The 27,496-nt window shown below is 41.6% G+C and overlaps 1 protein-coding gene across 2 annotated transcripts in view; it reads right to left on the bottom strand.

Annotated features, from left to right (window-relative positions):
* The window catches only part of MARCHF3 (membrane associated ring-CH-type finger 3), a 139,514-nt gene that overhangs the window by 30,816 nt on the left and 81,202 nt on the right, over positions 1-27,496 (bottom strand). For both annotated transcript variants that reach the window (XM_054694474.1, XM_037509428.2), the window contains exons 2-3: positions 7,631-7,873; positions 4,634-4,838 (exon numbers count right to left, since the gene is read on the bottom strand). In XM_054694474.1, the coding sequence (XP_054550449.1) occupies positions 4,634-4,838; positions 7,631-7,818 (393 nt within the window). In that variant the 5' untranslated portion in view covers positions 7,819-7,873. The remainder of the gene's footprint in view (positions 1-4,633; positions 4,839-7,630; positions 7,874-27,496) is intronic.

The following is a 27,496-nucleotide window of genomic DNA, read 5'->3' as shown; positions in this document are numbered from 1 at the left end:
AATGAAGAGGGGAGCTTGTCCACGTTCCTTTGCGGAATGGAGTAGGTGGTCCTCATGCCTCCAAAGATCCTCCACTGAGTCCATATCCCTAAGGCGTCATTCCCTAATTACCACAATGTTACAAGAGTTGTTGATGAAAATGAATATTTTGAAGCCAAAAGCTTACCGTTTTACTTAAATGAATATATTAAACATCAAAACAAAACCCACTATGGTCAGAGTTGATCAGTGTCCCTACCTAATTGATATATCCATCTTAGGATTTAAGTCAAGTCTTAAATCTGTCAAATAGCAAGTGCCAAAGTACAAAGTAGTTTCTCCACGGCAATTCAATTCTGCTCCCTGAGGTACAGCTGGAATCACACTGAATCCAGGGCACACTTTAAAACCATTTTCCTCCAGTGACTTAAAAAAAATTACAAATAAAAAGTTTGAAAAAAGCCCTAATCCTCACTTCCCTAGCTTTACATCCCATTATTCTGGGTAACTGATATGTGTGAAAACACTCTCAGTTTCAATTTAGTTAAACCTCTGACTCACAGGGAACAGCTTTTAAATTGTTCATAAAATTCTTATCAATCAGCTGGGCCTGTGTAAAGGAAATAAGAATCCAGAAACCTAATCACTTCTGTGAAAAAATCATCATGTCTCCTTGATCAGAGGAAGATCAGATCCCAGGATTTCCCTCCCCCAGATTTCAACCCTTTCTGGCTGTTCTGTTTTAGTCATGGTATTGTTGAGCTGATCTATTACTTCCTGAGTTTCCCAGGCAAGGTGGGTGTTACTGATACATATCTTAGGAAAGCCTAGTTCAGATACTCCCATCACTAGAAACTGATGTTGCAAGCACGCTATTTGCACATTGATGGGCTTCCTTGGCAAACTGCTCAATCAGATATGCAATCATGGCAATAGGTTGGAGTCAAGGCACACATTTTGGGGAACAAATCATGGTATTTTTATTGTTTCCTTTGTTATAAAAGAATGGTATCAAAGTTCAACTTACAGAGAGAAATGAGGAAAACTAAAAATGAGCACAAAGGAGACCATAAAACCACCCAGACTGGTCATTCGGTGAATCCCTTTATGTGTCGTGGATGTCTATTTACTGCATTCTACCAGGTCATTATTTTGGGGGCTAATTCACCTGACAAATTGCCACTGGGTATACATTTTCCATAATCAACAACAAAAAAATGTAGCCTTCATAAGGAGCAGTGCTAGCTGTAGAGCTATAAAAGGATGTGTTCTATCTGTTTTTCCTTTCTGCCATGTATAATTTAAATCCTTTCAAGTTTTGCATGATTGGACACAGACCTTATAAGATTTATATGAGCTGGACTATGAGGAAATTCACAAATATATGAATACACTAGATGATCACAATGTTGCTCTCTTGGGTTGAAACTAGCTCTTGTTATACTGGCTTAGAAATACTGACAAAAGAAAATATTTAGGGTATAAAATTGGCAATGAACTTACCAAAAGAGGCTAAAAGATTAGTGTGGTCAGACAGATAGATAGGTAAGTAGTTACGTGTAGTCATGCACACTTTCGTGTACACACACACAAAACTTATTAAGGCATAAATTGCATATCACACAATGTAATAATTTTAAGTGTAGAATCTAGTTGTACATAAGCACTCAAGTCTTACAGAAACCAAAGATATCATGGAGTTTCTCTATCTTATCCTTCATACTGCAGTTCAGAGAAAATGACCCACAGCAACCGGTGATAAAGTTTTACTTGCAGGTGCAAATAAAAAGAGGGCATTGATTTGACCATTATGAGTAGAAACTTGCCCTTTTGCAGGGAAGATAAGTAAAGACTTAGCAAAGGTGGAATAGTTAATGTATAGACATGAATTCGAGTTCCTGACCTGTTAAAAAAGAACATCCAACTGCTGGCAGCAGACAGTGCAGGAATGGAAGTGATGAGAGAAGTGTCTTTAAAATGGTGGTGTTTTGTAATTGTCTGTTTTTGCTTTGTTGTGTTTTGTACTGTTATTATTTTTTTATACTGTCTTATTTGGTTCCCCTCTGTTCTTGCTATAAGTGAAGCCATGCAATATTTTTCTTTTTCCTTCTGGCTTATTTCACTGAGCATAATACTGCAGGGGAGGAGGAGGGAGAGGGATCAGAGGGAGGGAGGGAGGAGCACAGGGGACTGAGGTGATGGTGCACGGGTGCATTGGTAAAGGAAACTCTATGGGGACTACACCTGAGGGGGTGGGGGGAAGCAAACATTGTTTAAAAATAAACAATGATGTAAAAAATTTAAAAATTAATTAAAAAAACAAAAAAAAACCCCCACAAAAATGGTGGTGTTAAGGAGGAAGCAAAGTTATGTTAAATGAAGGATAGAGAGAATTTACTGTAGAGTGAGAGTCTGAGGTATTAAAGCAATTTCAACCAATGTTAATGCCTGGATGCTGACAAATAAAATTTATAAATGACTTTTCAACTGCTTCCTCTGGAAACAGGGGCTGTTATTATCACATCGATTTTGAAATTACATGTTATAGAATTTCTTGCTTTAATGAGAAGGCAGATCCAACTGGTAAATAAAAGTGATTAAAACAATTAAAAGACTTAAAATGAGAAATAAAGTAACAATACTTCTAACACTTAACCCAGTAGGAATGTTTTGCTGACTTACCAAAGAGATTCATGTTTACCTGAGTTAAAAATATTGAAATGCAATGCTTTCGATGAATAAAACTTCCCTTTGGTAAGAGGGGAAAAATCAATTAGTAATGTCATCTGTTTAAAAATCTGCCTGCACCTGTTCTTATTTGTCCTTCAGCTGAGAAACCAAAGACAACTTCTTTTTATTGCTTGTGGTCAAACAGCAAGTTCACTACGCCATGGGATGATCAAACGAGCGCCCCCACCCCCCCGCCCCCGCCTTCCAGCTTGCAAAGTTTTTGCCTTTCACTCTCAACTTGTTCAATCATCATTAACTCTGAAAAATGTCACATTCCATTTGTTCAATGAAAATTTCACCACTGGTGACCGTTTGGGGGAAGTTTTTGTAGGTGAGGCCCTAAATCTTGCAGAGCACCTCACACATTCTCAAGGTCATTTGCCTTGTTTCCTCATTTAATGACAGTTTCCTAAAATTCGAGTGTCTGTCTGTAGCTGACATAGGAAACTGTGAATGAACCTCTGTGAGATGGAAAGGACTCACTGGGTGTGTTATTAGAGAAAAAGTAATGTGTTCCCCACATGTACATGTGCACACACCCTCACCCCTTGGATATAAGTTTGCACATATTCACTGGGATTTTTACCATGCAAAAGTAAACGTTTTTTACTGGGGAGATACTAGCCAATAATGCTGGCTGTAGGCCATTTAAAAGCAGGGTTTCCTTACTCTGGGAAGCCAACTTCCCAGGAGAAGCTGCATCATCAATTTGTACCAAAGTTTCTGGAAAGGAGAAATAGAATTCTTTTTAAATTTTACCATTGGCTTCAGAAATCTTCATCTCTTTTATTATTTAATTCTATTTCCCTCTTTGCAGAGAAATTCTAAAATAAAAATCCTAATGAATGTGGCATAGGGTCAAGCCTCTGATGGGCACTCTACAAATATGAATTTCTGAAAGTCAATGTCAAGCAGCAAGATAGCTAAATTATGAGGTCACTTAATCCAGAGTATTAAAAAAAAGCACAGAGTCTATCAGAGCAAGTCAAATAAGTTGTGTGCCATTTGGCCATCAAGTCATAGCTAAGATAGGCCTTAGTTACAGGTCCTGATAAAAATTTCAAGGTCAAAACCATGTGAAATGTATATAAGCACTCTGCACAGCCTTAGTGCCTCAGTGCTAACACATTTCCAAGAAGGGAAATGATGTCTTGCATCATTTCCAAGAAGGGCTTCTCAATTTTTAACTCTTTTTAATGCCAAAAATTTCACTAGATCAACTGCTGAAATAAGGGATTATCAGCAGATTTGGGTTATAGGCACAATGTCTTTCTTGTACCTTCCAACTGGTTCACAATATGTTCGAATGTTTACTTTGCTAATATCCAATTTTTAATGGGCTAATAGAAGCTAGGGGTATAAGAGAGGGCAAAAATAATCTGACAATTTCCCCCCAGTTTTCTCAGCTACTAAAAGACCAGACCCTAGAAGAATCATGTGGTTCGCAAAACATGAAAGAGAATGTCCTGCTACTTTAATGGAAATAACTTACCCAAGATCAAAGAGCTACTGAAACTCAGAAAGTCTGCGTCTATAGCCACTAAACCACATAACTATCTCAGAATACATAACCCAACTACCCATTTCTCTGTTGCATCAATGGAAGCAGATGGTATGCAAAAAAGAAAGACGCTTAACCTGATCTTCAGTTTTGACGGGGTGAAAAATGAAGATCAAGACTCTAAACTTTCTTTTCTCTGCACATTGATTTCTTCTACTCTTTTGTCTCTGTCTCATGGAAGTCATCTTTTTACTGTTGACTCCTGAGTAAGCTAGTGGACTCTCTCTCTCTCTCTCTCCCCCCGCCCCCCCTCACACACACACTGAATGCAGTGAAGCTGCACAGGCATTGTGATCTGGGCATAAAAGCAGACATCATTTGCTCATTAGAGCTAAGTTTTCAGGATGTGCCCCAATTACTGACCTCCACTAAAGGCCTGGGTTTGCGCTCCACTGCAAACCTGAAGTGGCAGAGTTCACAGTAGCTGGTGTTTGAGGATGACAGCCAGTGCTCGAGGCAGCTTCGATGAATTGTCCCCAAGGTCCCCGTACATTCACACGGAGAAAGCAAGTCCTCTTGGCTGCTACCCTCGTGGCAAATCCTGCACATTGGCCGGTCATTGAAGGGGCTGCAAGAGAAAGAGGGGCACCTGCTGGTCACTGGGCTGGAAACCACCCCCACACGGATGATCGTCTGGCTCTGTGTCCTTTGGACCATCCCCTGTGGCAGCTGCTCAGAGTAAACACCCTATGTCTACACTTGCACTCAGCCATGGGGTCAGTGATGGGGTCCTTAGGCATCTACATTTGCCAACACACAGAAATGTGGGGTGGATAATATCAAAGCAGCCAGGTATGGTCCAGAGCCAAAAGTGAGTAAAACCAAGCAACATGTTATTTGTCTTGAACAGAGATGCATTTCAGACAAACTACCAATCCAGAAATAAAAACAACCCCTCACCATTAAGAACTGAAATTGTTCTGAAATGATACCAGTTGCATCTTCTAGACAAACTGTGTCATTTGAACCAGATCTGGATTCTGCTTTATATCCAGAGGTTCTTTTTATTTCTCCTTTCAACAGGAAGGGGAAATGTGAGGGGGAAATATAACTGGCAGCCAACTCTGAGGTAGTCACACAAAACTGAATTCTCAATCAGACCACAAAGTTGGGTGGCAGAAAGGTCCTCTGAGCTTTCCTAGGATGCTCTCCAGCACACCAAGGACACTAAGGTGAAGGCTAGTAATGAGTATGCCCTAGCGAGGTGACCTCAGTCTAGAGCTCTGCTTCTAGTTTGGAAAAATCACCCCTGCAGTTTCTGAGGTGCATACTGCAGTGGTTGATGAGGGGGGCTCTGGAGCCCAGCAGCCTGGGTTCCAACTCCAGTCTTGCTGCTTACCAGCTGGCTAACTTTGGTCAAGTTATGTCATCACTCTATATCTTAGTTTCCTGATCTCAGAAATAGGCATGATGCCTTTCTCATGTGGTACCTGTGAGGATGAGAAAAGGTGGTTCATATTAGAAGCTAAGAATAGGGACCAGCAGCTAGTAAGTGTCTGGTTATGGTAGTTGTTTTCATTTGTGAAAAGACTCAGGTCACAGGGAATAAAACAACATGGCCCTTGTGTCCAGTAGAAGATGGCACCATTTCTGAGTGGATACTGTGTTCTGTGAGAGGACCTTCCTCTTCATTGACACATTGTCCCAGCTGTTCTCCAGTGAACTCAGATTTACAACTGTCACTGTTGTACGTTGAACCCCAGGGCCAGACTCTTTCCACATCTCCCAAAGATGACAGTGACCCAGCCCATTCCTTTCATTGACACCAGCTTTGGTCCAAAAGGAAACAGCCATGGAAACAGCACTACTTCCCAAAGGTTTTCTAGGCATGTCCTGGGAATGAGTAAGGGCTTAAAGAGGATTAGAACAGGAAAGGATTTCCTTCCCACACATGCTCAGGGAAGGAAAAAAAAGTTGGAAGAGTTGATTTTTTTCCTCTTATTATTCTTGGCCTCCTTAATTCATGAGACATAAGCATGTAAAACTCTGAAACTTAGTTTACATTACTGTGTGGATGGAGAAAACATAGTAATGCTACACACACAAACACACACGGGAGCACAGATTCAGGTATTTTAGCTTTGCGGCTTGTTCTTCCTAATCAAACAAGGTGTGTGATGGCTGAAGGGTGATGGGTATGCATGTACCTCTCAGTTCCAGAGGAGCAATGACTTGCAGGCCTCACCATATTCTGAGTCCTAACCATTGGTGAGAAGCTCTTAGATAGATGGAAAAAATATATATGAATGTTTTCTCTTTCCTTTGTGATGGCTGCACAGGATGAAAACGGAAGGGACATGGACCATGTTTACAACATGAGTCCATGTATGATGGCCACTACGTTCAGGATGAGGGGCAACAGAAAATGTTTCCACCAGCAGTTCTCCCACAGGTAATGTCTAGAGATCTGTCCCTGCACTGGAGCAGGAGTCTGGATTGCTCAGACTGAGGTATGAGTGAATGACTCGAAGTTTCAAGGCCAGAGTTTCAGCACTGATATCAGTGCAGTGTTGATATACTTTTATATCTATAGGTCAAAATCCCATTTATCCATTCTGAAAGAAGACTGGAGGAGCCAAGGCACACCTATTGGCTGGACAGCCTATAACTTTCAATGTGCCACTGGGCAGCAACCGCACAAGAGGAGACCCCCAGCAATAAAGTGCTGACTTGGTTAAGGCGGCTCTGGGCTGCTCAGAACCTTTCAGCTTTGCTTTGTTTCATGACTCAGGAAAGACAAGTTTTAGGGCTTTTAGCAATTACACTTCATATGGTTGAATATGTGTGAAAGATCATGGGTAGGGACTCACAGGTTCAAATGTGAGGAGTCAAAAGAAGAGGCCCTCAAATGGGGATGTGCCAGAGAAGAGACTCGCTTAGAAAGTAGCCCTGAACAGGGTTCCTTCCCATTAAACATTCACACCAGGAATGGCACTTGAAAAGTTTTGCCCAGAAAATCCAATTACTTTGGCTCAGTCACCTGAAATCAGGTCTCTCATTCTATTTAACAAAGTGCTACCTTTGTTAGCACCATGGAGACAACAAGAGTGTAATTACCGTAGCAATGTCAAAATAACAAATGTAAAGTAAGTGGACGCTGCTTCTTGTGGAATCCTTCCCTGCCTGGCTCTCTGCAAGTGTGGCTTTAAGAGGAAAACTTGACAACGTGAGTTTTAGCTTTGTACCCCATTGCTAGAGAAACAGTGATGACAGAACCTGGTGTAGTCCTTCTTTTTTCTCAAGACTTCTTCTCACCTGACACAAAGACTTCAGCACTAATTACATTCCCTTAGCATTTTCCATCTGACAAAGAGTTCCTCCGATCAATTATGGATTCATTTATTTAAACCGTGGTACTACCTCTGGGTGGCAAGAGTCCGTACTACTGTTGACAGCAGCTGCCCGTCCTTGGCTGAAACTTGCATGACATACTGTGGCTGCCCATTCACTAGGCTACCACAATCCTCCACGGTCTTCACCACAGGCGCAGCTGAGCTGGTGCAGTCTGGCAGCACTTCGGGCAGGTGACTGCAGCGGCTGGTTGTCATGGTAACAGACAGCAATTACTCTGCTAATGGCTTCCACATTCTACAGGATTTCCATCTAAGAGAGATCAGAAAACAGTTTACTTGCACTGGACGGTTAACAGAAAATGAAGAATTACAGGCCACCAATATCATCATGTCATTATTTAATATAAATAATGGGTAGCTTAGACGTGGCACACAATCTTGGTATCATTTAATGTGCATGCATGTGTGTGTATGCACATGCACACAGACATGTGTACACATGCACACATACACACAGAGCCAACAAGAAACAGTGGATGTGGTTCTCAACAGCACGGAGAACATGTTGATGTATATAAACATTGGGAGCTGAAGTAAAATCTGTAGGGAAGATAAGCAGCTCTGCTCTGGGCCACAGAAGAAGTAAGATTTTGTTGATATTCTAAAAGTTTCTAGAATCATTATTAAACCATTCCCAACCATTTTTTTCTTAAAGCAATTTTTTCTTTGTGCAGTTTCACTTACAGATACTAGATTAAAAAGAGAGAGAAAGAAAGAAAGCAATTTGATCAGGCAGCCCCTTCTAGAACAATATTTGGTCAAAAAATGAATCATTCAACTTGTATACCACCTTTATAGCTTTTGTTATCTCTCTGTCCCCCTAATCACCTGAAATTAAAATTCCTAAATAATAAAAAAACTATTTTAGTGTTAAAGTTACCGATGAAATGATGAGTTTGCAGAGACTTATATTTTTTCTAATGGACATAACAATAAATATATTAAAAAATATTTGATTTTTGTTTGTTTGTTTGTGTACTACCTAGAGGAGTTTGTTTACTACCAGGAACACTGTATCATAATAGGAGAACGCACAGGCAAACAGAGAACTGATGAATGAGACCTCTACCATCTATTAAAAATAACTCCTGTTGGTGCAGGGGTTAAAGTCTCAGTGCCATCAAGCTATTGCCAGCCACTGCAACAAGCATTTGATCCCCATCTAGGGAGCTGACCCACATGGTGCAGCAGACCTCTCCTGTCTGGCCCGCTGCTCCCCTCAGTAGTGTATTTCAGTAGATCTGCCTGTTCTGCTCCCCACTCTGTCTCTAGTGAATCCTCTCACCCCCCACACCTCTGGCCTACACCCCAGTCTTCTATGTATAAGTAAATAAAAATAAATCTTTAAAAAAAAAATCCATTCTTAATAAGGGCCTTACCTCCCTGAGACATAATCTACCATATGCACTACAAGGAATTCTGTTCCTAATCCGTGTGGCCCAGGCTCAGATTGTGACTTCAAACTCAAACCATTCAGAGCCAGTAAAGTGAGGAATCCAACTGCATCCAATAATAGGACTGTATGTGGCACGTAAGAAATAGAGGCTTTACAGAAACTCGCAGGAGGGATTATTTATGTCTAGAGGTGAGATGATACAGTTTCATGGTCCTTATAGGCTGTTTCCACCCAGTCTGAGCTCAGTAGTAGGCAGCAGGATTGGTGGCAGTCTGAGTTCACATCAATAACCAGGCTGGGTGGTCAAGACCCTAAGTCTAAATAAATCCTTCCCAAGCCCGAGAGGATTTTTGGAATTCCTCACGAGGTTATTTTCTCCCAGATATGTGTCTCTACTTGTTACATTTTACTTGACTCCTACAGGTCTGGAAAACAGGATCTCCCCAACTTCCGCAATGCCACCAACTGGATGTTGTCAGGATGAGGAAGCAGTGTTTCCAGATGAACTTGAGCTGACACGGTCCCTCCCCACAAGCACATGTCAAGCAGGCCTGCCTGTCGTGGCAAATGGATGTGAATGGAGGCCCTTCTTTGCACCGAGGTGTCTGGCTGGCTGCACTCCAGGGGCTCTCTTTCCTGTCCTCCTTGGCTGCTCAAGTCCTATCAGGATCTAGGGTTTCGCCTCTCTTGGGAGTGCTTTGGAAACTGGCAGTGGGGAGAGAACTGCAGATAACAGTCCTGGTCTGAGACCTGACATAAGTGCAGAGGTAGGAAAGCTCCCTCTATGGCCCAGTCACAAAGCTGGTGATAGCAGCTACGGAGCATTCAGGAATGCAGTTAACTAACAGAGTTTTGCTTTTTATATAAGATCTGTTGAATTATTTTTATTTTACAATCTAGAGCAAGAACACTTGTTATAAAAAGTGCAGAAAAGCACAGAGAAACCAATAAACCTTACTCATAGTGTCACCACTGTAAACTTTTGGTGAATGTCTTTTTATTTTTGGGTAGGGTTGAGAGGATGAGGTTGAATTCTAGTTAGGATTGGGTAATTTTTTTTTTTTTTAAAAAGCCGAGCTATGGTAAATCTCAAGCCACAGAGCAAAAGGATGTTCAAAGACTGTCTTCTAAAATTGTCTAGTCCCCCCTCCCCTGGCCTGCCTTTATAAAAACCTCATTGACATGATTTCAAATTCTCATAATGCCTCACAGTCACAAAGTGTAACTTCCTGGCACAGCTCTCTTGCTTCACAAGGCAGCCATAGATTAAGAGCTAGGGGTGTCTTGGCAGGAAAGGCAGACACAGTGACCTTCTTGCAGCATGGAATCATTATGTCTGGGTGCACTCTGAGAGTCTATTTTCGGGTTATGCATAACTCCAACTCAGAAGGCCAAATGCTCCCTCCCTATACTTGATGGAACTGAAAGGAGGCAGGAAAGGGTACACAGAGTATAAAGATGAAAGCAGCGGTGTCAATGGTTAGGCTGCCCTTAGCAAAAGGACTGTCTACTCAGGCACATAATGTCCCCGAATTCATAAACTTATAATCTAGATTAAGTCCTCTTCAAAGGAAGTAATTCTAAGAGTATAACCTAAATATGCAGTAAAATGCCCCTCAGGCAATTCTAGAAGTAGAGTTTCCTTTAACCCTATTTTATACCTGTATCATTGCAAATTTCATTTGCAAATTATATTCTTCATCTTACTTTTTTCTTCCTCAAAGGCAAAAAGGGATATTATTGGCCATCTGAAAAGTTAATTCCATTCACAATGGGTGTGAGCAGAGAGCTGAGCATAAAGGAACAAAGGGTACCTTTACTCTGCTTTTCCTATAAACAGGCACTGGCTTTTTCTCTTGAGCTATCTCTACACAACTCTGCACCCAACTTAGGATCTGACTGACTCATTGTAGCACTCATTGCAGACACACCAGCATACCTACTGACCCGCACAAGAGAACAACCTTGAGATACAATGCTGCCATCTCCATGATGCGTTCTAATACTCCCCAAAGACTAAGTCTTGAATTGAAAATGGGATGGAAGCGATTACATGGAGCACAGGCATCTCTGAACATGGTGGGGAGGGCTGAATTGATTCCAGCCCTGGAAGGGCGGATCTCATCATTCACTCAGGTGGAGGAGGAGAGAAGGGAACACATTTCCCCAGTCTCAGAGAGAGGAAGCCAAGGGGTGTAGATGGAGTCATGGGGCAGGAGTGGGCCTCCAGGCTGCATGCACCAATTGGCATGCACATGTTGCTGCTGGGACAGTGACAAATGGCCACAGCATTTCCCTGTCTTGTTCAGAGCCACCTGGGAAAACAGCAGGCTGTTGCCGGGGATGTTAGGAAGAGCTGAACTGCCAGTTTGCAGCCTGGCTGTGGTCTCCCACTGGTTTTTCTGCAAAATTTCAAGCACCATTCAAATGCTTTCTTATCTATGTCACTGTTTTGTGGGAAAGTAGCTTCCTAGTCCCCCCAAGAATTCTGCTTTCTAGGATTTCTCCAGACTAAAATACAATGCGGGGAGGGGAAGATGTCTGTGTAAACTAGAAACTTCACAGTGCACCAGTAGGATAGGTTCTTCGTTGGTTAGGCTTGTCTTTCTCAGGCTGAGAATAAAACATGATTTGACACTGGTCAAATTCAGCTGTACACAGAGGAAAGAGTGGGGAAAGGTGGCTAAGAGGGAGATGGTAAAAAAGGAGGGAGTGGCTAAATAAATGAAGGTCTGATTAGACAATTGTGAAGATAAAAAGACCAGTTGTTAAACTGTGACCTCCTTAAAGGCAGAGAGCAGGTTTTACAAAAGCAAGCATCCTACCAGGCTGCAGTTATTTGTTGTCTGAACAGGCACCATTGGTAAGTGATTGCCATGGGAACATGGCTGGCATTAGGAGGATGCTTCCAGAGTATGGGAGGTGGGGTAGGGAATGGAAGAAAGATTTGGTCACCTCTGCAGCCTTCTTGCCTTGCCAGTGCCTTGAACCTCCAAGAACACCACAAAGCTATGGGGGAAGGCTCTGTTCTCAGAGACAGGACATCCAAGCCTACACCTTGGCTTGCCATTCAGCAGGGTAAATCATTTAGCCTCTCAGACGTAGTTGAGATTTCCTATATATCTGAAATTAGGGCACGAATGTTTCCTGAATCACCTCGTGAGTCCTACAATAAGATAATGCATGTGAACGTCCTTTGTCAGTTGGAAAGAGCCATGCACAGAGAAGGTCACATTTTATTACTGTTAACCTTAATTTTTGCTCTTTTTCTGAGCTGGGCTGCATCTTGTTTCTGTCTTTGCAAACTGTCTTCCCCTATGGTAATCATGCTGCACTCTTTGGCTCACACTTGAACCATGATATGGTTCCATTTGACCTCTCTGGGCTCCCTAGCCTTGTTTCCTTCAGAGTCCCAAACACAGGTTTCATTTGTCCATAAAAATGTTGAATAAAGATATAGGATGAAAAGTTGCTATTATGCTTGAGACACTCGGGTCTATTTGTTACAGCAGTTACCACTACCTTAGCTCATATAGCATGAAATAAACAGAACAGAAAACATAACCCAAGTCACTCCCAAGTTCTCTCAGAACTGTTATTTCAGTGCCAAGTCAACTTCAATCTCTTAGATCTAGGATGAGAAGGCTCTTTGGAGTGGACTCTTTCATGCTGGCTTCTCTGTTTGGGTATAAAAGTTACTCAAAGGTTTATTTAAAAATGAAAGCAAGAGCATAAGATTACTGTGCTGGTTAGCACTGACTTGGTTATGTGGGCATCTGGGGCCCACGTTTGGAAGGGCAGTCTGGAGTACAACTTTAGATTCAGCCTTGATGCCTATTCCAGAGATATTAAGAGGGAGGCTCCTCAGGTGGCAGTATGTCCTGAGATGGTCCTATGTCACCTTCATAACCAAAATTATTCAACAAAAAAACTGAAAAAAAAATTCATTTACTCACTCTTTCATCCATCAAACTAATACCTTTTGAGAATTTACTATGTAGTCCTAGGAAGTTTCTGGTGGTACAGGGTGTAGCCATTTCAAGTCCTGCTTTAAATTGCAAGGAAGGGGCCTCCCTGGTGGCCCCTTAGAATTCAAATCCAAAAATCTAACTCAGAGGGGAAAGTTCCTGGACAGGTCATTAATGCTATTTTTTTCCCATTTCAATCACCTTTATCTCCCATTCACTGGTCTCATTAGGAAAGGCTTTGCTCCCTGAGTATGTCTGGGAGATCCTTTTTGAAGAGATTCTTTTGAGGCAGATTTTGCTCAATTAAAACCAAGATCAGGCTTTTAGATCCTGCATCAGTGTTAGTGAGAATGAGGAGTAAGGAGAGAATGAGGAGTGAGTGTGCAAGGAGGAACCCCACTTTTGCAAAACACTATGAAGCTATCCACAGCCTCTGCAGCACAAGTTCGATTCCTGGCCGGCCAAGGAGCTACCCACATGGTGTGGCAGACCTCTCTTGTCTCGCCTGCCACTCCCCTCAGCAGTGTATTTCAGTCAGTCTGCCTGTTCTGTTCCCTGCTGTCTCTGGTGAATCCTCTCACCCTCCCCACATATCCGGCCTGTGTTCCAGCTCTTGTATGCATAAATAAATACATCTTTAAAAAAATAAATTGCAAGGAAAAGTACAGTCTACCAAACTGCTCCTCAAGGTCTCTCCAGACTGAAGAGCCAGAAGATATGACCATTCATGCCCTTGGTAATTCAGGGGAAAACACCTCAAGCCCTAAATTTGGGGCAATGGACCTAATAAGTAGGGACAAGTGTCTCTCTGCTCCCTCATAGCTGTGCATCACTAACACTGATGCAGGATCTGGAAGACTGATCTTGTTTTGTTTTTTTTTAAAGATTTATTTATTTATAGAAGCACTGGGTACAGTCAGACGCGCGGGAAGGTGAGAGAATTCACCAGAGCCAGAGCAGGGAACAGAACAGGCAGACTGATGAAATACACTGCTGAGGGGAGCAGCGGGCACAGCAGGAGAGGTCTGTCGCGCCATGTGGGACTCTCACTGGTGGCCAGGGATCGAACCGGTGCTGCAGAGGCTGTGGGCAGCTTCGCAACCCAGCGCTCAACTGCTGCACCACCAGGGGAGGCCCTGATCTTGGTTTTAATTGAGCAAAATATGCTTCAAAAAGATCTCTTCAAAAAGGATCTTCCAGGCATACTCAGGGAGCAAAGCCTTTCCTAAAGAGACCAGTGAATGGGAGATACAGGTGACTGAAATGGGAAAAAATAGCATTTATGACCTGTCCAGGAACTTTCCCCTCTGAGTTAGATTTTTGGATTTGAATTCTAAGAACCACCCAGAATATGAATGCTTTTTGATAGAGCATTTCTCTGGCTTCTCAGGCATGGCATAACTAGACAGTGCATCACATGGCTGATGACCTGACTTACAGTATCCCGAATGTTCAGAGAAATGAAGGCAGCCAGGAAATCACACACTGACCTTCCTTTCCAATGAGAATGGAACAAATGACTAATTTCAAAACCATTAACATGTAAAAATGGCATATTTCTTCTGAGAGCAAGGCACAAAGGTTCTCCAAGGAGATTGCTGGGACATGATTACCAGCAACATTTAAGTTTTCAAAAACACACCAAGGAGGCCATTCACTAAGAATGTGTAGCAGCAAAGTAGCTGCTTCATTAAACTTAAATACCCGCAGCAGGGCTGCGCTTACAGGCCCACGCTACCAAATTAGACATTTCTTTTCTGGATGCTTCACTGACCTCATTATGTAGAGCAGAGAGTTTGTCATTCCAAATAAAGTGACCAACCAACTCTTTATAAACATGTCCATCAGGCACTTGATGAGTCTGTAGAGTGTAACGCTACTAGCCCAGTGAATTAAAAACAAAACAGAACTTCTCCTTTTTTCTCTCATCATTCTCTGTATGTACCCATCATCACACTTACAGAGCAGTATAAGCAGGTGAAATGTCTCTTTCTAAGCATGAGGGAGGTTTTGATTTGGGGGTAACAGCACTTTCTTAAGGAATGTGTAAATACCACCAATGAAACAAGGGAGACAAACAGCATAAGGAAAGTTGGGTGGAGCGAAGGACGTAACACATTCCCAGTGTACTACTTGGAAGTTATATCCAGAGTTGTTTATCATTTCTCATTCAGCTCAGTCACAGGAAGTACGGGACCATTTTCTTCACTTAAAATAACTATATTTTTTCTTCAACCAGGTAAAAATCCACTAGTTCCGCGAAGGCAAGTCAAGTAACAATTATCATATTTATACATATTTTTTTCCCTTCGAGAAGTACTTCATGAAATTAATTCATATTTTGGAGGCTAGCCATTTTTTTCATTTAATTTTAATTATATAGATGAAAATGGCAATTAAAAACCCCACAACAACCCTGTGTGTTCAATACTGCGATAGCTGTATTACTCTTGTAAATAACAACTGGCTCCTGAGCATGGAGCCCTGCTGAGGTGGGGAGCAGGTGGGGAGCAGAGTTGCACCTGGGGGCGCGAGCACAATTAGTGCACATCAGGAAAGCTTAAACACCAAATTTAACAGATAGGGGGCAGCAGGCAAAACAGGATGAGATGTTCATGGGGCATTACTTGGAGATGAAAAATGAAAATGTATTCTACAAATGACACCCAGTCTGTCCAGTGCCAAACAGGTACTTGTCTAACATAAGGAAAGGGGTAGAGGGTATGGCACGCTGCCCAGATATCTGATCATATAGGAGGAAAACACATCAGTTACAAATGAGAGCTTTCAACTCTCAGAACCGGAAGTTGCTGATTTGTTGTTAGGTTCATACATACTTTCTTCTAGCATCCAACTGAATGCCCACCATTAAATGGAAGTTGATTTGGGGTTTATTCTAAGTTGTACTTCACCCTCCTCTGCGCAAACAATTCAGTACTAGCAGTACAGATATGCTAATTCTTAACTCCAGCTCAGTCTCCTGCACCCTAGAATAAGCCAGCTGCTGGGACTTACTTTAAGCCAGGGTTCCTTGTGGCTTTCCCCTTTTGCATTTCACCATGGGGAGGTTGCAGTCATATCCTTTCACAGAACAGCTCAAGTTTTGCTTTCTGCCAGGATTGAAGGGGAGCGCATATGTGTAGGTCTCACTGCAACATTTACAGAATCATTAGAGACATGATGTCTCCAGAATCTGGAGACATTTGGTTGCATTATTCTCCTTTACACACAAGGATCACTGGAAAGTTCATCAGCTTACCAAGGAATAGTAAGGCAAATGCAGAGCAGGGATTTAAAATGCCTTGTATTTTGCATTTCAGCCATTTTTTTTTGCTATTTATTTCTCTCTATATAGTTTACATCATTATTCATTTTTTGTACAGTTAGCTTTCTCCTCTCAGGTGTAGCCCCCATAAAATTCCCACTACCAAGTCACCGTGAACCCTCACCACAGTCTTTTGTGCTCTTCCCGCCCATGTTTTAATCCTTCTCCCTTCCCTGCCCTGCTGAATATCTCTGAATTATAGTTGCCTGCTACTTTAGTCTTTTCTGTTTTTCCCCTGATCCCTAATTTGGTTCCCCTATATCCTTCCTATAAGTGAAGTCATCGATATTTTTCTTTTTCGTTTTGACTTATTTCACTGAGCAAAATTCCCTCTAGCCCCATCCATGTTGCTACAAATGGCATGAGTTTAACTTTTTGATTGCTGAATAGTATTTCATTGTGTATATATACCACATTTTCTTGATCCAGTCATCTGTTTTTGGGCATTTAGGTTGTTTCCATATCTGTAATGCCTGTCTTTGGCATTACAGATGGATATCATATCATCTGCTCATATTACTAAAGGTCCCCCAAAGCCCACTTGTTCTTTCACATCTGATCTAGAGACCAAAGTCTGTGTGTTTCTGCATTGCCTTTGTACATATTTGGCTTTCGATTCAGGAGTCCTCTGGTAGCTTCTCGGGGAGAGGCCAGAGCCCTAGTTTTAGATCAGGGAGTGCTGGTTTTGAACTGCCACTGAGCACTTATCAGTGGAAGAGTTATAAGGCACTGCTCCCTGGCAGAGGACCTAGGGTAGCTGTAGGTGAAGGACACTTGTTAATGGGCAAGTTTAAGACTATAGTGCAGCAGGATATCTCACAACATCAGGGAGCAGGGTGGGGAACAAAGATCCTTGCAGATCCAACCTCCAGATCCACCCCTTCTGTTCCTGGACACCAGTCTCTCTTTTCAAGCAAACATCTCTTGGGGGTAGAACTGCCGACATCTGTTTAGACAATCTTGTAGGAACACAGGTAAAAAGCACAGAAACATCCCTGGCATAACTCTTCTGTCCTTAGACTCTGCTCCCTGTACTTTCACGATGCACACACTCACATGTACATAAAAAACCCAGAGATTCTTTTATTGGATCCCTAAAATGTGTCTGGTCTCCTTAAATCATCAAAATACAAGCAAGCACAAGAAAACAGCAACACTTAGCTAAAGACCGAGCTACCTGAGATCACTTTATCACTTAATCTAGTCAGTGTTGTATATCCTGGATTCTCGTGGACCATGACAGTGTTGTATATCCTGGATTCTCGTGGGCCATGAAACTGGTGAAGAATGAGGCCTCTCTTACTTCCTACTTACTGCAATGCCAAGTACTTACTCAATGTAAAGTACTTACAAACCCTTCAAAGGAATGTCTGAGGCATTATTTTTTCTAATCAGAGCACACATCCTGCTTCTGCACTGTTCCTTTGGCTGCTTCTACCAGCTTAACACATATCTTGATTTTGGCATTTGAGTCAGTCCCTGCATCTTGCACAGGCCCCACCTGGTAGAGCGTTGGGTTTCTCTGATGTTTTTTCAGCCTGAGGAGCAGCCATCTCTCTCCCTGAGCTGCGGGGGTGGTGAGTTTTTAAAAAGTCTGTTAGAAATGTCCCAGCACATCAGACAGAGGGCTGTCTTCTCACCAGAAAACCCCCTTAGGTCCCTCAGCTACTCAGTAAGAAGGTCCTGAATCACTTATCTGGTCTGTTTCTTTGTATATCCAGCCCTGCTAAAAACAACGGGTAAGGTTACCTAACTTGATTCAGTCTATTTGCTAGAAACAAAAATAGCTTAATATGGACACTGAATTAAATTACTATTCAAGACAAAATCAAATATTATACAGAAGTCTACTTTTACTGTTAAATTATCATTTAATAGTAGTTTTCCTTCAGAACAGATAAAAAATATACCATTAATAGCAATAGTGTAAGAGTATTTTTCTATTTTCATAGCACTATTCATTTCCTATTCTCTAAGTGCTTAATAAATACAGTGGGCCTTTACTGCCTTCTAGGGTGAAAATAACAGTTATACCCCCATGGAGCTCCTTCATTTGTTTTATGGGCCAAAAAATCTCTAGCGTGTCACAAATTAACACAATGTTCCCGAGGAAAGTATTTTATTCTTGAATCTCCAATTTCACTAATAAATGTGAAAAACACATGTAGCCAGATAAATCCCTGGAGACCAGTCACTGCAGATGCTGAAGAAAGCAAGTTATTCCAGCTAAGATCAGCACTCACTTTCACACTGGAGATTATTTGTTTCCCAAATTCTCCTGCAATTGCTTGATTAAGCAATGGAATTTCTGTCTAGCCTCTAGCCAAAAAAAATCCAACAAAAGTAGTTTATTTTTATAACTTCCTAAAATTATTTTATTGAGGTAATCTTGATTTACAACACTGTGTTTCAGGATATATATGAATTTTACCACAGCATGCCACCACCATAGCACAAATAACCCTTCATCATAATGTACCCTACTTGATTGGATGGCTCTCCTCTTTGCTCCCCCCAACCCCCAGCCTCAATTATACAGTCAGATTTTTAAGGTCTGTTTTGGTGCAGCGGTTGAGCACTGGGTTGTGAAGGTGCCTGCAGCCTCTGCAGCGTCAGTTCCATCCCCGGCAGCCTGGTGAGGGTCCCACATGGCGCGACAGACCTCTCCTGCCGCCCGCTGCTCCCCTCAGCAGTGTACTTCGTCGGTCTGTCTGTTCTGTTCCCTGCTCTGGCTCTGGTGAATTCTCTCACCCTCCCGCGCTTCTGACTGTACCCAGTGCTTGTATAAATAAATAAATAAATCTTAAAAAAAAAAAAAGACTTCTTTTCCTCAACCTACTGAAGATAGAGTTTCCATATGATCCAGCAATTCCACTCCTAGGTATTTACCCAAAGGACACAGAAACATTAATTCCAAAGAGCACCTGCACCCCTATGTTTATAGCAGCACTATTTACAATAGCTAAGCTTTGGAAACAACCCAAATGCCCAAAAATAGATGACTGGATCAAGAAGATGTGGTCCATATACACCATGGAATATTACTCAGCAATCAAAAAAGATAAACACATGCCATTTGCAGCAATATGGATGGAGCTGGAAGGGATCATGCTCAGCAAAATAAGCCAGAAAGAAAAAGAAAAATACCGGATGGTCTCACTCATAGCAGGAATCTAGAAAACCTAAACAAGGGACCAGGAAAAAGAATAACTGTAAGAAAGAAAAAATCAAAATCAAGAAACAACGATGAACCAGAGACACACTATGGGGTGTGGGTGGGGAAAGGAGGGTTGGGGTCAAAATAAGGGGGTTGCAATTGTATGGTGAATATAAAAATAAAATTTAAAAAAAAAGATTATCTTTAAAAATTAAAACCCATAGATGATCTTTTTCTAGCCACACACCAATGAAATCTTGAGAGATGGTACTCTTTTCTTTATTCTGTTATTCTTTTCCTTAGTATTTTTATTATAAAGGATTTCAAATAAAATAGAAAGAATACTATAGTAAACCCAATATACTCCTTCATCCCTATCTAACAATCAATCAAGATTTTGCCATACTATTTTATTTTCTCTCCAACCAGACCTCCTTCTCTCCCTCCCTTTGTATCTTCCTTCCTTCCATCCTATTAAGACTTTTAAGCAAATCCAAGACATTATATCATGTCACTGCTACATACTTCGTCATCAATTTCTAATATAACCACAAAGTCATTATCACACCTAATAAATTCCTTGTTATCAGCTAATACCCAATCATATTAGAATTTTTCTTGCTGTTTAGAAAAATCTTTTTGTTTGAATGATCCAGATAAGATATATAGTTTGGATGTTATGTCTCTTCAGTCACTCTCACTTGCACACAGCTGCCTCTCTTCTCCTCCATGCCATTTCTCTTGCTGAAGAAACTCATACAGGTTCTCTTTGAGCCTGTCCCAATAGCCAAATTCTTAGTTTGTTTTCATGTGGTATCATTTAACTTGTTCCTCTATCCCTTGAATTATTGGAAAGCTGTGGATTAGCTTCATTACATTCAAGTTAAACTCCGAGGTAATGCCAGCTCACAGGTGGTCCTCACTGCATCCCGTCAGGACTCAGCTAATGTGTGGTTGTACTTCCACTTTATTTATTTTTTTAAGTTTTTTTTTCCAAGATTTTTATTTTTTATTTATGCAATAGCTGGGGTACAGGCCAGAGGCGTGAGACAGTGAGAGGACTCACCAGAGACAGAGAGGGGAGCAGAACAGGCAGACAGACCGAAAGCACTGCTTAGGGGAGGAGAGGGCATGGCAGGAGAGGTCTGCTGCACCAGGTGGGAATCTCCCTGGCAGGCCTGGAATCGAACCGGTGCCGCGGAGACTGCGGACAGCCTCACAGCACTGCGCTCAACCCACTGTGCCACTGGGGAGGCCTGTACTTCCACTTTTTTTTTTTTTTACAATGTATGCATTTTTTTAAAAAAGATTTATTAATTTATTTATACAAGCACTGGGTACAGTCAGAAGCGCGGGAGGGTGAGAGAATTCACCAGAGCCAGAGCGGGGAGCAGAGCAGGCAGAAGGACCAAAGTACACTGCTGAGGGGAGCAGCGGGCGGCAGGAGAGGTCTGCGCGCCATGTGGGACCCTCCTCCGGTGGCCGGGGAGCAGCTGGGGATCGAACCGGCACTGCAGAGGCTGCGGGCAGCTTCGCAACCCAGCGCTCAACTGCTGCGCCACCGGGGAAGCCCTGTACTTCCACTTTAAATGGATTCAGTGATGTAGCCTGATTCCTTCTTTGGTAAGTTCCTCATCAATACATTTATTGGTCTGCTACAATGTGGATGAACTGGAGGGGATAATGCTAAGAAAAATAAGTCAGAAAGAGAAAGATAAATACAAAATGGGTTTTATTTATATGTGGAATATAAAGAAACAAAAATAAAGGACTAGACTAAAGTAAACCGAAACAAATCCTAGAAGATTGACTGTAGAATTGCAGCTAATAGAGGGTAAGAGGAAGGAGGGAGACCTAAAGTGAAGGGGACCTAACGGAGTGTGGTGGAAGACTATGAGTGCTTTGGTAGTGGGTGTGGTGTGATACTACACATCTGGAAAGATTTGAACTTATTCCCTTAAAACATATATAGTGTTATATCTCAATAAAAACAAAATGCAATGAAAGAAGACCCTACCTCTAATGCTCTGATAACTGCATACATTGATGATACTTGTGTGAATCAATTATTTCATATGGGGACCTCAAGATTATGCTGTTCGAGTTCTAACTTCCCTTCCAACTTGGTAGATGGAATTCTTACATAAAGAAGTTTCTGGGTCTCCCTCATGGTGCAAGGGGTTAAGCACTGCACTATGAAGCAATCTTCAGCCTCTGCAGCACGAGTTCGATCCCCGGCCAGCCAGGGAGCTACCCACATGGTGCAGCAGACCTCTCCTGACTTGCCCGCTGCTCCCCTCAGAAGTGTACTTCGGTCAATCTGCCTGTTCTGTTCCCCACTCTGTCTCTGGTGAATCCTCTCACCCCCCGCATCTCTGACCTATCCCCCAGTTCTTGTATGCATAAATAAATAAATCTTTAAAAAAAAAAGAACTTTCTTTCATCAACCAGCACAATCTGGTTATCCAGACACAACTTGTTTGAAAAAGGTATGATTACTGTCAAATTATTTTGATTGCCAATTTTCAAAGTAAGGAATTGGTGTCTTAGTTACACCCTATAGTAACTGGGTTGTTTTTATTCTTGTTTTTATTATTCTTAAGGCCTCCCCAGTAGCACAGCAGGTTGAGTGCAATGCTGTGAAGCTGTCCACAGCCTCTGCAGTGCCAATTTGATTCCCGGGCGGCCAGGGAGATACCCACATGGCACGGCAGACCTCTCCTGTTTCGCCCGCTGCTCCCCTCAGCAGTGCTTTCAGTCTGTCTGCCTGTTCTGCTCCCCGCTCTGTCTCTGGTGACTCCTCTTACCTTCCCGTGCCTCTAGCCTGTACCCCAGCTCTTGTATAAATAAATAATTCTTTTTAAAAAATTATATAAAAAAAGGTCTGCCTGTCCTTATTAAAATTAAAAAAAAGTTAAATTGCTCCTTTCACAACTAAGCCTTCTTGAGTATAGAAAACTGTACTTGTGAGTTAAAGGGACACAGAATAAGTTGTGGGCATGGCCCCTGCCATCCTGTAGCACTCTGCCTGCTGAAAGGCCAGGCACAGTTTCCCTCACCTGCTTTGGGGTGTCTAACTCTTGTTTTTAAGGTTGACAGAGTCTTTCCTAAGGCCGAATATTCCTCACAGACATCAGCTTTCAGCATTTATGATCCCTTAGGAAAACATCAGTAATTCTACAGTATCCCCTTTTTTGCTTATTGTGACACAGATCACTTGGTGTCATTTGCCCCTGTAGACTTCCACTTTCATATTATTTACTGACTTCCACTTTCATATTATTTACTGAAAACATTTACAGATACCTCAAGCATGTGGAAGCAGGCTACAGCTCTATGCTGTTTGAACTCTCTAGTTGAGGTCATCGAGCTTGTATCAGCTGAAACACTGACTAAGAGCCATCAGGAAGCCATTCCTGTTCAATGATGCCTGCAGGTGCCATCTGGCATGGCCACACCCTGCTCCAGGGCTACAAGATGACACATTAACATGCTGGGCAAGCTTCCACTTGGGCAAGTATTTGCACTGTGGGTAAAATATGCCCATATATGAGAGAGCACTTTTTTCTTCTTCTCACTAATAAGGTTGAAAACATTTAGGCCATTCATAGGTATTCCCCACTGAGGTATTTATAAAGTCTTCTGTAACAATTGCTGGCAAGAGTCTCTGGGACTGACAGGGAACCAGGGTCTTTCTTTTTTTGCTCTCTAAGAGCAGGGACATTTTCTGCCCATTATCGCCTTGTTTTACTGACAGGCATCTGTCAGTTAAACATTAAAACAGAATGATAATGAGAAGATAATATGCTGGCTCTGGCCACATACTTGAGAGGGAAGCACTCATGAAAAATGTGTATTTTGGGAAACCTAGATGCTTATCTGCCCATCTGCATTCCTATTTAGTTAGAATTTGAGTGTAGAATAGCAAAGCAGTGAGAAGAGGAATAACAGGGCTGGAAAAAGAGATTCCTAAATGGCCTGCAGACACCAGGGATCCCTGCTCTTAGAGGAGGGAAGATGAGGGGGATGGGTTAGGAGGTACATGCCAAAGAGGAGGAGCAAAATGGGAGTAATTTTTTTCTTCTGGATTTACTGGAACTCATTCAGAGCTGCTGAATCAAGGAACTGTCAGAAAATGTCTCCCATGATTTTCACACATTCTCAAAAAAATGCAAATGCTGGAAACAGAAGCCAAAAGGGAAGTGCACACTTTAAATAAACTAATAAAAGCAATTCAACGCCTACTGAGAATCTTTCTAGTAAATGGTTCTGAGAATCATTGTTACTCAGATATTTGGATTTCCTGTTGTATTTTTGGTTCCTGACTTCTTGGCTAATGAAAATAAAAGCATATCCTTCTACACACACACACACACACACACACACACACACACCCCACACACACTTACACACTTATAGGCGCTATATACCATCTTTTTTAAAATCCAGCAAAATGTCAATTTATTTAGTTAATGACTGTAATACAATGCCATCTTCAGGCATGCTAACAATTCACCATAAATCTTACCATTCTGCACTTAGCTATGGTGCCCACGTACACTGAGGTATAATTTCTACTGTAAACGTCTAACATGAACACAATGGGAGGGAAATAGGTGGTATCAAATCCAGCGGAATAGTCAACTAATGCAGATGTCAGAAATCATAAGTCTAACTGGTAAAAAGAGCCACATTTTTAGTTTTGAAAACAAAGTGGGGAGGTTATTTGCTACAGTGTTCACCTTTGGTTTGAATCCTGGCTTTTCTATCTCTATCTTGTCAAGTTGAGAATAAAATGGTATCCATCTCATATTTGAGAATGATGTGAAATAATGTACAAAGTGCCTAGCATAGTGCTTGACATGAAGCAGCCACTGCTAGCTGCAATTATCATGCTAGGGCCACAATAAACCCAGGAGACACTCCAGGAGACACTATTGCTTTTGATATTGCTATTCAAGTCAACAGACATTTATCACAATATTGACAATAATATGGGAGGAACATTATACTTTGAGAGGCACAGTGAAAAGGCATGAACAAAACAGGAGCTTCGGGATCAGGGACATGAATACTTCTGTCAGTCACTAGGGTTCAAATCTTAAGTTACTGGACTTCTCTGCATGTCAGTGAGCCCATTTGGGAAAAAGCAGAAAGCAACTTCCTTACAGAGTTGTTGTGCAATTACGTACAGGAGATGCAAAGTGTCTCCCTCAGAGGGTGACTCTCAGTATTACCTTTTATTATTATTATATTTTTTAAAAGATTTATTTATTTATACAAGAACCGGGGTACAGGCCAGATGTGCGGGAAGGTGAGAGGATTCACCAGAGACAGAGCAGGGAACAGAATAGACAAACTGACCGAAATACACTGCTGAGGGGAGCAGCAGGCTACACAGGAGAGGTCTGCCGCACCATGTGGGTATCTCCCCAGCCGGCAGGGATGGAACTGGCACTGCAGAGGCTGTGGACAGCTTCACAGAGCTGCGCTCAACCACCTGCGCCACCAGGGAGGCCCTATTATTACTATATTATATAACGTTATATAATACTCCAAAGCAGGGCAAAGGTGCCACTAAATGGCGTGATCCTGGACTGGATGATTCAGCCAGAACTTGGTAGGGCAACAATGGCCTGAGATCCAACACACATAGTGAGACACGCTGGGAATCTATGGAAATTAGGTATTAGTGAAAGATGAAGTAATGGTTAAGAGAATATTACCTTTAAACATAGCATCAATACAGCAGAATAGGAAATTGTCTCTATTTTGTCCAAGGGCAAATACGAGGCTGTGGGGAGCCAGTTTGGGGCATTTTAATTCCTGGAGCTTTCCTTCTGTCCTCCCATAGTTTGCTCAAGAGCCAGGCACCATTTTGGCCCCAGAATAGAATAGCTGCTCAGAGGCATTTAGAGTGGCCAGAGAGGAAGGCGTGGTCCCATTCTTCTCTGGGGAGGACATGCCTCTGCACTTTTCTTGACATGGGATATGGCAAAGAGGAAATTTATAAGTTTTGGAGATTTGGGTAGTTAGGATCTGTACACTTCAAAGAGGATGGAATACATGCTTTTTATCAAGTTCTACTTTAAAGGTGACATAAAATTTGGGTCCTGTCTATGAGGGTAGAAGAAGCAACCAAATCTAATCCATGATGACAGTATGTATGTATGCCAAGGAGGCATGCTGATTTCTCTAGCTTGGTTTTTTCATTAATTGGATTCATTTCTTAGGTTTACAAATGATGATCACTATGGTAAATTCAATAACAGAACTTTCTGCTCTAAACATGGTATTCTGTTCAGTATCTTTTTAGAGTCCTTAAGTGGTTTTGATGTACATCAAACTAAAAGCTGGGGGAATTAAAAATTACACAAATAATGAAGATGAGTTCCTAGGTGAATTACCCATTACTGTGGAGATTTCTGGATATTTTCATTAAAAAGAGTAAAAAAGGCCAGCTAATGATACTTGTGAATCTACAAATGATTGTAAAGTCATTCTCTTTATTTCTTTCCAACTCCCATAAGCCTCTTTTATTAGTTTCAAGGAACAAAGCTCCAATCTGCTTCAGTAAACTGCATTATTTTTTAAACTACAAAAACATACGTGGTTTCTTTACATGAGCAATTCTCTTTAATAGCAATGCAGTCATTGGGAAGACTGCATTAAAAGGTATGTTTTATAGATCTTCCCTCCACCTTCTAATCTCTCTATACTTTTTTAAAGCAATATTATTAAGATACACTGCATTTTTTAAAAAATATAAGATCCTGGCATATAATGAGCACTTAAAAATATTTGCTGACTCATTTTATGAATACATGAATTCACTATCTTGATATCATATTCTGGGCCCATGTTATTAAATCACACAATCATAGGGATGATACAGACCTCCTACTTATAAATATAATACCCTGTATCTGAATTCACTTCTAAGTAGTCTAGTATCTTCTCTGATGGCTGTCTATGCCTTCATTTAAAAATTTTTTTTGAATAATCTTTATCTTCATTAACAAACTTAAAATCAGGTACTTCTATCTACACAAATCACTTAGGAGAATTAAAAGTCAGAATATGAATTTGAATATTTAACCTAGAAAAGTCTTGTAAGCATCTTCTTTCTAATTCCCTTCCCCACTCACCCATATGCACATAGTTCCCTTAAATTGGCTTGAGACCATTATTGGAAAAAAATGAAAGACTGAACATATGAATAAATGACTGAATAAATAAAGATCCCAAACATTTCAGATGTAAAGCAATTCCCATTTTCCCATGAATTCAGGACACTTTGAAAATATAGGAGGGGCCTCCCTGGTGGAGCAGGGGTTAAAGACAGCGTTACCAAGCTATCATGAGCCACTGCAGCATGAGTTGGATCCCTGGCTGGCCAGGGAGCAACCCACATGGTGCAGCAGACCGCCCCTGCCTCGCCCGCTGTTCCTTTCAGCAGTGTATTTCAGTAGATCTGCCTGTTCTGCTCCTGACTCTCCCTGGTGAATCCTCTCAACCCCTCACCTCTAGCTTACACCCCAGTTCTTGTATGCATAAATAAATAAATTTTTTTAAAAGAAAATATAGGAAAGGAGGATCTCAGGCACAAAGTTCTCAAACTGTCTCCTTAGGCCCATGTTACTGATTTGCTGTGTGTGTGGTAGAAACATGGTAGAAGTTATGTATTTCTGGTACCCTGATTTGGAATTCATGGATACATTTCTTACTGGTGACAAACTGGCATATTTTGGTTGAAATGGTACCATTACTTCCATATTCAGAAACACTAGTAAGTGATTAGGTTCTTATAACTTGGTCCTGGAATTCAATCATCACATAATCAGGTTTCTATTTGTCACAATATACCATATTTACAAGCTGAGAAAAGCTTGTCTATTATGTTTCTGAACTATATGAAGTAGCAACACCACCAGAAACAGCTACATTGTAAAGAAAAAGGTTTTGCTCCTATTTCCAGCAATCACCTGTAGCTGTTGGTTGAGATAAACAGGCTGGCAAAGGTGAGC

This window comes from Talpa occidentalis, unplaced genomic scaffold (assembly GCF_014898055.3).
Source record: "Talpa occidentalis isolate TD23 unplaced genomic scaffold, MPIMG_talOcc4v2.1 talOcc4.13, whole genome shotgun sequence".
Classification (NCBI taxonomy): Eukaryota; Metazoa; Chordata; class Mammalia; order Eulipotyphla; family Talpidae; genus Talpa; species Talpa occidentalis.
Note: the sequence above shows the minus strand (reverse complement) of the source record. Positions and strands in the feature narration are given on the sequence as shown.